Raw genomic sequence first — 13,362 nt, forward strand, 5'->3', positions numbered from 1 at the left:
ATAAAAAATAAAAATTAAAGACACTTTACACTACAGAAACCTAGCATACAAACATTGTGTACCCCTGATATGATCCTGAGAAGCCACAGCATCACTTCTTGTAGGAATCTTGCCCAAAATGCATAATCTCAATCTAAGCACGAGAAAATATCAGAAAACCCAAATTGAGAGACATTCTACAAAATACCTGATCAGCACCTTTAAAAAATGTCAAGGTCACAAAAGACAAGGAAAGACTGAGGAGCTATCATAAAGCTGGAAGAGGCAAAGGAGACATGACAGCTATATGAAACAGAATTATGGACTGAGTCCTAGCTATATACTCCTAGGCATTCTCTAATGCAGAATTGTGGGCTGAGTCCTGGAATAGAAAAAGGATAGAGTGGAAAAACTGGTGACATTCTAATAAGGTCTATAGTTTAGCTGATGGTATTTAATGTTATCGTCCCAAGGTTAATTTCCTAGTTTTGATAATTATGCTACACTTGTATAAGATGTTAGCATTGGGGAAAGCTGCGTGAAGGGAATTCAGGTATTCTGTGTCTTGTTTTTGCAATTTTTCTGTATGTCTAAAATTATTTCAAAGTAAGAACTTAACAACAATATAGTGTAGGCTTAGATCAAGCAGAATCTGTGAGGAGTGGAGATAATTTATTCATAATCACATTTTTAAGTTACACTGGTTGGTCTTTTTAAAACTGAGTAATCTGTTTTAGGTAGACCACTAATTTTGTAAAACTCTTTACAAGTGTCCAAAATTCATAGCTAGCCACTTCTATCTAAAACATGTATTATTTCTTCCTGTACAGTGAACTTCACTGAAATTTAAAAATTAAGTTTCAAGAAAACACATGTCTTATTCATCTCTCATTGGTTGGATAACGTATCATGGCACGTTTCCTCACTTCTTCTCTAGATGGCCCCCTGAGTACTATCTCCTTTCCTATTTTCCTTCAGAAATCTGAACTGTTATTGTAGAACACATCAATTCTGTCTCGTGAAGGATACAACATCTGAGTTCCTTGCCAATCTTTCTCAAAATGTTAATCCCAACTCTTAACATTTCCTCCTGCTACTCTTCCCCCTCGCTAATCCTAAAGCCAAAATTCTGACCAAAGCTCTTGTTGTTCTATATCTCAATAATTACGTCTTGCTCATCAGTCCAAAATGCCTCCATCAAACAGTCTCTCTCTCTCTTTTTTTTTAAGATTTGAGAGAGAGAGAGAGTGAGCACAAGGAAGAGGAAGAAGCAGACTCCCCGCTGAGCAGGGAGCCTGACGTGGGACTCCATTCCAGCACCCTGAGATCATGACCCGAGCCAAAGGCAGATGCTTAACTGACTGAGCCACCTAGGCACCTCATGTCTCTCTCTCTTTAAATCGTTTAGATTATGCTTTTGCTCATATCCCAGTTATCAATATTATATTCAAATTCCTGTTACTGATTTCCAGGACTTCTGTAAGTCTGTCCTAGATTTATCAAGCTCCCTCAGTATCATCTTGACATTGTCTTTTTTCTTGTTAAATCAGTGCATTCCTGCATTCACTTCACGAACTTTCACTGAATTTCAGCAAAGCCTAAGGCTCTGGGTGTGTGTTACAAGAAATATAAAATATCCATATTTATCTTTTCTCATCCAACCTTCTCATTTTACAAACATTCCAACTAATCCCTTTCACCTGAAATGTTGTAAGTCCCAAATGCGTACTGCTGTCAATCCCACTTGACTAAGAGAAACTTCTGCTTAGATGGCCTGGAAAGGAAGCCCACCTATCAATAAAAATTAACCTTTTTTTTTTTTTTAATAAAAAGTGAAAGTAAAAGGAGAAAAGAGTAATAAAAATGCAGACCATAAAAAGGAGAAGTGTATCCTTGCTTTTAGATCCTAGCTACCAGAAGGCAAGTGACTTTTCTGAATAATTCTGAATAATCCAGAAGACTGTGGAAGCCAAGCTTTCAAAACCTACCAGAGATCTACATTTGTAGTTACATGCTATTGAAAAGAATAATTTAGGAAGCCACCCTAAATCACACCTGATTTCCCAAGATCACGCAGAGTATCTATAAGAATAGCCCCCAGACAGGGGAATGGAGCGCTGGGCAGCACAGAACCAACAGTGTGGGCAATTTGGTATTTGCGACGAGGCTCCGCTGGGCTTTGGTGAGACATTGGCCCATCTCTGATGGAGCCCTCTGTCATTTATGTCACAGAATGCTGAAAAAAGAGATGTTATAATTCTCACCTGATGATTTTCCTTAAAAGTCTGGATTAATAACTCTCTCAGTTTCTTCTTTCTTTCTTTTGACATTTTTTCTTCATCCAGAAGAACATAATCATTTTGAAACATGCCTTTTTTGGCATTTTTTGGAGAATTTTCTTCCTGCTTTTTCCTCTCTCTGTTAACAATTTAAAAAATACATGTATGAACAACAGACTTAATGATGGGTAATTACTACCTACTATAGTGGAATGAACACTGAATTTTCCATCAGAAGACAGATTTTTAGATCTGGTTCTAAAACTACATTGTAGGGAGATTTTTTTTTAGCCTTAGTTTATTCCTTTATAAAATGTAGATTAAATGAAATAAGAATCTGTTATACTCTGAAAAGTAGAAGGCCCTATAAATATTTTAGTAAAGTATTTTTACTGAGTATATCATTGAGGGATACTTTGATCAAAATTTGAGAGTTAACAACATGTAGACATAAGTTCTCTCTTTTTTTCCAAGGGAGGGACAAAAAAAGGACTCTCAGGTAAAGAAAAAGGGATGAGATTTTTACCCCAAGCCTTTTTACAAAGTTTCTAAGGAGAAAAACAATAAAAGAATCAGGTATTCTTATGTAAGGAGAGAGTGGAATTTGTGTTCATTCTAACATAGCTGAAAAGAGAAAAAACAGAAATTAATAACAACGAAAAAGCCTTCAGGCAAGTGACAGGAATTGCTCTGTAACTTTGTTGCTCATCTCTCTGGTCATCCTCTGGCTCACCCACATATCCTTTCTCAGCCAGGTCATCCCTCTTCCACATGCCAATTCAAGCAAGCTCACGGGTCAGTCACTGCCTTTTTTTTTGGAGTGTACTAAAGTATATGTACATGTATGTGTGGAAGGTCTATATACTACCAACAATACAGTAAAAACAGCACCTAGTCAGAAATTGGGATTCATGGGCTCTGGCCACAAACCAGCTGTGAAAACTCACACAAGTCTGTCTTTCTGAATTCCACCTTCAACTTACAGACACTCAAGTTGAGAGGGACGCCAGAATACTCTATATTCTCATCGATATGGAGCACACAATGTTGTATCTTATTATTGGTGATGTTAACCATCACTTGGTTAAGGGGACCTCTCCAGTATAAAGTTGCCATTTTCCCCTTAATTAATAAATTAATAATTAATAAACCTCTTAGAGGAGATATTTTGAAACTATGCAATGAAGCAGATTTAGGGTAGCTTACAGATAAATTAAAAAGCTCTATCGATAATAAAATTTTATTGACTCCATCCAAATGCCATAACAATGTTATATTAGACAGTTATAGGCAGATCCCAGTGGCCATTTAAAGAAATACAGTTCTAATACCATGGATCTGATTTTCTAAAATAACATTAAAATGTGTATCTGTTATGAAAGGAATAGGTACCCATTGTGAAAAACTGGAGATATAAAAGCCATCCATAGATCCAGAAAAAAAAAAAAAACAGACAATCTGTCCATACTGTCTCATTGTGTAACCATTTTCATTAATTTCTCCAGTATTTATTAATGTCCATTATGAATAATATTATATTATCTTTGTGCACAAATCTTCGTCTGGATTTCTGATCATTTTCTTGGGGGTATTTTCCCAAGAGGAATTTCCAGGTCAAGCAGTAACACCAACTTTATGGCTCCTGTTGTTTATTGCCAAGTTGCCTTCTGGAGCGTTTAAATCAGCTCCTCTGCTAGCACTACAGCATGTTATCTGAATCACTGTAAGCACGGATAAGATTTTAACTTTTAAAAGAAACCAGTGGTCAGTGAGCATCTGTCGAGTGCCCGCCATGAGCAGAGCGTCCCGCTACCATCAAATGTTACTTGTTTTCACGATGTATTTTAGGTCAGCCTAGATTTTTCAGGGCTTAAAAGCAATCTGAAAAGTAAGGTCGACCTTAGCACGAATTCACTAAACACCAGTGATTGCTTTCTGAAAGGAATGGCGTCTGGAGGAGGCCTGAGCCTGGCACTTGAAAGAGCGAAGCACTCTGTCCACCGCCGAGCTGTTTTAAATTGGATAGAATCAGTACAGTCAGGACCACAGGGGAAAAGCTGTGTGGGCCGACGGGGGCGGGAGGAATGATCGAATAGGTCTTTCTGGCCTCTGAGTGTGAGTATTCAGTGCCTTCAGGCACGCTGCTCCAAGGCGTTTTGCAGCTCACGCATCAGTGCTGTTTCTCAGAATAAATACACTAGTTATTTCACGTAGAAGCTCATTTTCTGCACGCGGATACGTAACAGTACTACAGCCCGTGAGGACTATTTTGATCTTCCTCTTATGTCAGATATTCTTGTGCTTTTTCAGTGGTTGGGAGGCAATGATGACTCCGTATGATTATCAGAAGATAAGACACTCACAACCTTCACAAAGGTGTCTGCACAATCAGCAGACAACTTTAACACTGTTCAGGTAACCAAAGAAATGCAAACTAACCAATATAATACCTATTAAAAGTGCAAAAATAATGATAGTATTCCCCGGTTCTAAGAAGAGTGCGGTAAACCGGCCCACTGCCAGCAATAGTGTAAATCAGTACAACCCATTGGGAAAGCAATCTGGCGATGTTTCAAGAGTCTTCAAGGGCCTATACCATTTAACTCGGTAATTACACGCCTAAGGGTGTAAAAAACTCTAAGCTTAAGGAAGCTCACTGCATTATTATATGGTGAAAAACCTGAAATAGTTGAAATGCTTATCAGAGGGGGGGGTCATTACATAAATTACAGTCTAGGAACTCAGTGGAACTGAGACCTCAGGACTCTGAGCAATGTGTTAATTAAAACAAGCAAAATAAATGTACTTTATGGTTGCAATTAAATATGTAAAGGGATCAAGACCCACAAGAAATAGAAAAATGTAAACAGTTAATTTGTTAAGATTGTGGAATTGTGGGTGATTTCTTCTTTGTATTTTGTTACCACAATGTCCATATTTTTAACTTCCAAAACGACTGCTTAGACAAAAAAACCCTCCACACTGCTCACCACGGTTGGCTTACATTTTCCATGCTTCTTCCACAGTGCGTCTCCTCTCAATTATCTCCCTCCGCAGCTTTACCATCTCCCTTTGAATCTCCTCCTCCTCTTTCTTGGCCTCCAGAGCCTTCTTTTTCTTCTCTTCCTGCACCAAATACTGAGCCTCTAAGAAGACCGATTTTTTCAGGGTCTTCTCCATTCTCTGGCGCTCCAGTTCTTTCTCACGTCTCATGCGATTTTCTTTTACCTCAAAGAGAATACAGTGAGGGTGAAACGCAGCCTTTCAAACAGAAAAGGATAAAACAAAAGCTTAGAATACATTTTCAAGTTCATGATATGCCCAGTTTGAAACATTCTGGTCCAGGAGCCCACTGTTTATTGGAAGAATACGAAAAACTCATTTTTTACCTGGGTAAGAGCCAATACAAGAGTCTAGATGAAGTCAGGTGAGAGACTCCCAGAACTCTGACAATGATTTGCACCATGGAAACGTTGAAAATCCACGGGTCAGATGCCAAGCTCTGGATTCTTACTTAGTAATGATATCCCACCCCTAAAATTTTCTAAGGTGTATACTACTGCTGTTTATGGAGGCCCTGTGGGCATGCTGATTATAATTTAAGAAAGAATACAGGTATTTTGGGGAGACTACATCGTGAAAGATACAGCAGTGATGGGCGCCTGGGTGGCTCAGTGGGTTAAGCCTCTGCCTTCGGCTCAGGTCATGAGCTCAGGGTCTTGGGATCGAGTCCCGCATCAGGCTCTCTGCTCAGCGGGGAGCCTGCTTCTTCCTCTCTTCTCTCTGCCTGCCTCTCTGACTACTTGTGATCTCTCGCTGTCAAATAAATAAATAAAATCTTTAAAAAAAAAAAAGATACAACAGTGATTTACTGCTATGAGGAACACAACACTATTCACTATTGTTATTTAAATGTATTAATGATTCTGGCTCATATTTGGAAATCAAAACCATGACTTTCACAGATATTTCTGAATAAGCACAATTTTTCAAAACTATTAATTTTCCAGAGCCCTTTCTAGCTATGAATTAAGGAGTGCTCCTTTACCTCCCTCTTCACTGACCTTTACCCTTACTTTACTCTCCACTTTGTTAAGACTTGTAGATATTGGCAATCTCTTGTTGAACCTTCTCTCCTCCCTTTTATCATAAACCCGAACTAGAACCATACTTCTAACCCTTTTTCTAACATCCTCAGTGCTGATTAGGCACATCTTAATAGTTTAAAGCAATCAGAAATTCAGGGTTATAAAAAAACAAGATACAATGTATAAACATTCATTCTAGTTCAGTCTTAGTTCTGGACATGTGGAAAAGACTTGGTCATTCTGATTTCCTGAAGATCCCCTACAAAGAGTTGAGACACATCTTTTTCCTATAACCCACTATTTATTCCCTTTGAAGAAAATTCCCATAAGCCCTTCTAATTCAAAACAGCTGAACTAGATTTAATTCAGATCTGTCCTCCCTTTCAAATTATAATCACAAAATGAGTGAATTTTTCAGTTGTCTGGAAAAGAATTATCATTATAACATTCACTAGAATATTCATGATATTAATATTTTCATGCCACAGTTCAAAAATCAAATTCAAGCAAAACCAATCTACATATTTATAATAGATAATATCATATACAAACTAATAAAGTTTAGTTCACCACTCCATTGTTCAAAATCAGTTATTCTTTTTTTTGGTTTTCTTAAATAAATTGTTTCCTGTCCTCAGTTTATGAGCATTATTTTTCTTCTGAAGTTCTATTTTATTTTTATTCTTTCTAACCAAACCACAGATGGCACTCTTTTTCATAATAAAGCCTAAGTCTTTATTTAAGCTTATTAAATGTGCTACACAAAGTTTGCTTCCTGTTACCCATTTTAATTTTGTTTTTCCCTCCCACCTGCTTATGTCTCATCTCCATGGTAAGACGAGGATCCTTCTGCTGCTGCTTGTCTTGGTTTCCATTCATTCCAAGATCTTCCAACATTCCAGAATCCACCACTTTTTTATGGAGCAGATGGTCTATAAATTTTTGAACGGTGGTACTTTCCTCTTCTTCCTCCAAATAGCCACACAACTCTGGGGGAGACAGAGCAACAACAAAAAAAGGGAAAATTAAAAAAAAAATTTAGTACAATTTCCATATTTATATAATCCTGGTACAATAAAAATACGAAGCTGTGAGTGTTCAATAAATAGTAACTGATAATGCCAATTGGATGAGCACAGGCCTCAGCAATTAACTACCTTCAAATGAGAGGAAAAAAATTCCACTCATGAGGAATTACCCTCACCCAAGTCACAAAATACTCCTTCACTGCCAAATGCAAAAGACACTACTTCAGTCTAAGCATCCTTGAAGACTCCATTGTTTTTTTTAAATGGCTTTATTGAGGTATAACTGACATACAATACACTGTAAATATTTAAAGTCTACCATAAGTTTTGACATATACATCTACCAGTAAAATCATGACTATAATCAAGATAAAGAACGTGTCTGTCAGCTCCAAAAGGGTTCTCATGCTGATTTGCAATCTCCTCCTCCCACTCCTCCCCATGTTCTCGGTCTTATCCCAGGCAACCACAGACCTGCTTTCCTCTCACGATAAATTAATTTACATTTTCTAGAATTTCTTATCAATTAAATCATACACAATGTACTCTCTTTTTGGTCAGGCTTCTTTTACTCAGCATAATTATCTCTGAGATTCATCATGTTGTTGTATCAACAGTTTATCACTTTTTATTGCTGATTAGTATTCCACTGTATGGGTATACCATAATTTGCTCATTCATTCATGGATAGACATTTGGGCTGTTTCCAGATTTTGGCTATGACAAAGTTGTTATAAACATTTGTGTACAAGTTTTTGTATGAACATATGCTTTCTTTTCTCTTGGAAAAATGCCTAGGAGTGGAATGGCTGGATCACAGAAGTATCTGTTAAACTTTTTAAAAAACTGTCAAACAGTTCTCCAAAGTGGTTACAAAATTTTATATTCTCACCAGCAGTACTGGTGTGCTCCAGTTCCTCTATCCTCACCAATACTTAGTATGGTCAGTTTTTGGATATAAGCCATTTTGATAGGTATGTAATGGTTACTCAAGGTAGTTCTAATCTGCATTTTCTCAATGACTAATGATATGAACATCTTCCTCATTGATGTTCTGTTTAGTTCCATGCATTACTGAAAATGGGGTATGAGGGAGACTTGTGTAATTATCTATTTCTCCCTTTGACTTTGTCAGTTTTTACTTCATGTGTTTTGGGGCTCTTTTTCTTTCCTTTTTAACATTTTATTTGAGACAGAGAGAACATGAACGGGGAGGGCAGAGGGAGAGGAAGAAGCAGCTTCTCCATTTAGCAGGAAGCCCGATTTAGGGCTCGATCCCAGGACCCTGAAATCATGACCTGAGCTGAAGGTAGATGCTTAGCCAACTGAGCCACCTGCGCACCCCTATTTTGGAACTCTTTTATTAGGTGTATGTACGTTTATACTTATGTTTTCTTGATGGCTGACCTTATTATCATTATGAAATGCCCTTCTTTGTCCCTAGTAACAATTTTTTATGGTAAAGTCTATTTTTTTTTTCTGATATTAGTAAGCTGCTCTCACTCTCTTTTGGTTAATGATTACATAGTATACCTTTTCCCATCTTTTTACTTTCAATCTATTCATGTCTTTGAATCTAAATTGTATCTCCTGTAGATAGCATATAGTTACATATTTTAAAAATCACTCTGTCAATCTTTGTCTTTTAATTGGAATATTTAATTAAATGTAATTCATTTAGGTACGACTACGTACGTACCTACCTATGTACGTACAAACATAAAGTATGACTTATGTTTGTCATTTTCATATGTTTTCTATATGTCTTCTGTAAGTGCCCTTTGTCAGGTTGAGGAATTACTAGTTTGCTAAGTATTTTTTTTTATCAGGGATGGATGTTAGATTTTGCCAAGTACTTTTTCTGTGTCTATTGAGATAATCCCATGTTAATCAATATTTTTGGTAAATATCCTTTTTTAATGGCTCAGAATAGGAATGTTTTAATCTAAAAAAAAAAAAAAGAAAGAAAGAAAACAGCACAAAAAACTCTACAAGCATAAGAAGAGTGAGGCCTGGTATGATACTAGATGATAATTGCCAATCTAAATAAATACAACTAGATCTATTAGCATCATATGAAAGGACTAATAGTTTCACTATATTCCATACAGTCTCAGAGTAAGTATGAAGTATGGAAATGCCTCACTTTAATAATGATATTAATAAATTAGAAAACATCCAAAAGGTGGCAACCGGCATAATAAGATTTAGAAAGGATGTGATATGAAGAACTGTTTTGAGAACTGGTATATTTAAGCTAGGAACACTGAAGTATAGGAGAGATCAGCCATGATTATATCACAAACAAACAAACAAAAACAACAATACTTCTCTTGGGAGAGGGAATATGGTATTATTTTCTCTTGTACTAAAGAGTTACTGAGGTCAAACTCCTACTTCTCCCAAGAGAAAATATATGAGGATTAGAGCCCGACAATAGCACCTCTATCCTGGGAGATGTGCCAGCAGAAATTATATCACCCATGTGAGGGATACTAAGGAATGATCTCTATCTGAGGGGGTGAAAAGGGGAGATCAGACAAGGTGATCTTGAAGGATTCCTCTATCTTTAAGAGCTCATGATTTTGTGATTGCTGGGCTGGGAATATTGTAGGTTGTGTAGAGTCCTAAACAAGGGGAATGCTGCCAGGTGAGTTGACCAAGCATGTGTGTGAGTCACACGAGGAGCTGCCACGACTATTGCCAGGCCTACCTTTATGCTGAGGAAAAAAAATACCAAATTCCGAGTACACTCAATGAACCCTCACTCACTAGTTGGCTGTATAAGCAGTAAACTCTTTTATAAATGTAAAATGTTTAAATGTAGCCACATCAAAATAAAGAGTCATCCAGCAATATATGGGAAGAGACACTCAAAGAGCATTAATTGCTATTATAGTCATAAGAAGAATTACAAATAGAATATTTTAATTTAAAAAACACCATGAATGTATTGAGGATATATGTAAGTAATTTAAATAGAACCAAGAAAAATTAAAGCCAATTATAAAACTAAGCAGACCATAGCAAATAATATATTATTCATTATTTAAAACAATTAAAAAGACTTCTTAGATACATTCATTAGATGTTAAAGTTTAGAACAATCAAAAAAGTTCTTACCATCAAACTTGTCATATTTCAAATGATCACTGGCTTCTGGCATAGGAAGGGTATTTGACCCAGTGTCTTCAGCATCATCTTCACCATCACTTGCTAGTTCTTGCTTAAGTTTGGTGTCTAACCAGTCACTGACTAGCTCCTGAGCTGTCAACAAAACAAAAAAATTTTTAATATTACTATTACTTCAGAGACTTTCTTCTTTCACTGTTTTCATTCACTCAGTAAATACTGAGTATCTATCATGTGTCAGGTACTGTGCTAGATGCTGAGAAAAGAGCAAAAAACAGAAAAGGACAAATAAAACTTATCACCAACCAAGTTTACATTTTAACTGGAGAAAAGAGACAATAAATAAGTAAATCAGAAAAACAGAGCTGACAAGTGAGAAATGGTATGTAAAGAAACGGAAGTTAAGTATTGACAGTTTGAAACTGGGGGTTCAAAGAAGGCCTCGTTGAGAAGATATGTGGGCAGAAAAGGGAAGAAAGTGAGGAAGTGAGCCATATGGATATGTGAGGAAATCTTATTCCATGCAGAGGGAAAGCAGTTGCAAAGGCCCTAAGGAAGAGAATGTCCAGAGTGTTGGAGAAGTAGCAAAGAGGCAGTGCGGCTAGAAAGGAGTGAGTGAAGGGGAATAACAGGAGATAAAGGAAAGAGATAATGTGGGGATCAGATTTTGAGCTGTGGTTCTAGATCATGATGATCTTGTCCCCCCAGTGGACAAGTGGCAACATCTGGAGCCATTTTTGGTTATTGTAACAGGGATAAGTGATACTGGCATCGGGTAGGCAGAGGCCAGATATGCTGTTAAACATCAGCAATGTACAGGACAGCCCCCGCCCCAAAGATAATTATCTAATTATCTGTTGTATCATCTACAGTGCTGAGGCTGAAAATCCCTTACACAGAAGCAGGGGATAACAGTTGGGAGATAAATGCAATAATCCAGGAAAGAAGTGATAGTAGCCTGGACCTGGACAGGAAGTAATAAAAATGGCCCAATTTTAGAACGTATTGCTTTGAGGTGGAACAGACAGGATTTGCTGATGTAGTGGATATGGGAAATGAGAGAAAGAAGTCTACAAGGTTTCTGGCTGAAGCAACTGCAGAAATGGAGACGCCATTTACTGAGACAGGGAAGGCCTAGGGGCAAGCAGGTTTAGAGGGAAGATCAGGAATTCAGTTTTAGGCTAGTTCAGTTTGAAATGCTTAGGAGACATATAAATAAGAATGTCAAACAGGTATTGGCTATACCACTCTGGATTTCTGGGGAGAAGTCCAAGCTGAAGAAATAAATGTGGGTGTCGTCAGCATATGGATAGAATTGAAAGCCACAGAAGTGGATGAGAGCACCAAAAGAGGAAGATGGATAGAGAACTGGTTCCAAGAATAAGCCCTGAAGAACTCCGGTATTTAGGGGTTGAAGAGATAAGGCAGAACCAGAAAAGCAGACTAGGAAGGAGAGGCCACTGAGGTAGGAGGAAAATCAAATAATGAGATATCCTGGAAGCCAACTTCTATTTGAATTTCTTTCTTAGTAATATTCAGAAATCTTCAATATATAGGTATGAGAGAAAATGTCTACTTTAGCAATACTTTCATCACTATCATCATTATCAAACAGCTCTACGGGTAGGACATAGGGGTGTCAAAGAAAAGTATGTATTTCAGCACTATCTTCATAACATGTGTTACCATGATCACATAGAGCGTTGAGGGAATGGAATATTTCTTACATTAAATGAGGCCAAAAGGCGGGGTGCCTGGGTGGCTCAGTCCTTAAGCGGCTGCCTTTGGCTCAGGTCATGATCCCAGTATCCTGGGATCAAGCCCTGCATGGGGCTCCCTGCTCAGTGAGAAGCCTGCTTCTCCCTCTCCTACTCCCACTCCCCTTGCTTGTGTTCCCTCTCTCACTGCCTCTCTGTCAAATAAATAAATCTTAAAAAAAAAAAAAAAAAAAAAGAGGCCAAAAGGCATTTTAAATAGATAGGAATACAGGACATATAAAATAGAAGACAATGAATCAAGATAGTAGAAACCGTGTAAAAAGTATACTAGCAATGTTATTGGCTTTCAGAGGAAGGTAGAGAAAGGGAACAGATTTTTTTTTTTAAAGATTTTATTTATTTATTTGAGAGAGAGAGAGAGAGAAAGAGAGGGGAGAAGGTCAGAGGGAGAAGCAGACTCCCCATGGAGCTGGAAGCCCGATGTGGGACTTGATCCTGGGACCCCAGGATCATGACCTGAGCCGAAGGCAGTTGCTTAACCAACTGAGCCACCCAGGCGGCCCAAGGGAACAGATATTTACTGAGTAACCCTGTGTACAATAACTCAGACATTTATAATAATTTATATGTGAGTAAGTCAGATTTACTAAATGCCACTCATTAGTAAATAGGGGTTTGCTATGCAGTACCCCAAAAGAAAAAGAACGGGAACTGCCCACCCTTGGAGGGTTCAACTGCAGGACCATCTTTTGGATCAGAGGCTCTAAGGCTACATTAAAGCAGAGTTTCTCAAACTATGTTGCTTAGAACATTGGTTCTTATTGAGTATTAATAGATGATTGATGAGAGAAGAAAAAAGGATATAAGCCTTTGAAAACCATGTCATACATACACTAGTACTTTCCAATGTGTAGCACTAATTCTTCAGGATAGGAATATGGATTTCAGGATAAAAAGAGTTTCAAAGTATAGGAAGCTTGGGAATTGGGGTAACTAAACATTTTTTAGACAGCATGACTTCTCAGAAACTTTAAGAGGCTAAAGTATATTATGTATTCCCACCAGTGGGTTGGGAGACAGGGTATGCAAGGTGTAGCCTTGCCAATTTCAGAACCAATCTCCTTTTCCCATCTCCAGT

At 37.6% G+C, this 13,362-nt stretch overlaps 1 protein-coding gene across 4 annotated transcripts in view; it reads right to left on the bottom strand.

The window, feature by feature from the left end:
• Positions 1-13,362, bottom strand: part of CCDC191 (coiled-coil domain containing 191) — an 87,237-nt gene that overhangs the window by 62,866 nt on the left and 11,009 nt on the right. For all 4 annotated transcript variants that reach the window (XM_032852255.1, XM_032852254.1, XM_032852257.1 and 1 more), the window contains exons 4-7: positions 10,498-10,641; positions 7,157-7,335; positions 5,263-5,486; positions 2,244-2,397 (exon numbers count right to left, since the gene is read on the bottom strand). In XM_032852255.1, coding sequence (XP_032708146.1) covers positions 2,244-2,397; positions 5,263-5,486; positions 7,157-7,335; positions 10,498-10,641 — 701 coding nt within the window. The remainder of the gene's footprint in view (positions 1-2,243; positions 2,398-5,262; positions 5,487-7,156; positions 7,336-10,497; positions 10,642-13,362) is intronic.

This window comes from Lontra canadensis, unplaced genomic scaffold (assembly GCF_010015895.1).
Source record: "Lontra canadensis isolate GAN:19392208 unplaced genomic scaffold, GSC_riverotter_1.0 scaffold6, whole genome shotgun sequence".
NCBI classification, from domain to species: Eukaryota; Metazoa; Chordata; class Mammalia; order Carnivora; family Mustelidae; genus Lontra; species Lontra canadensis.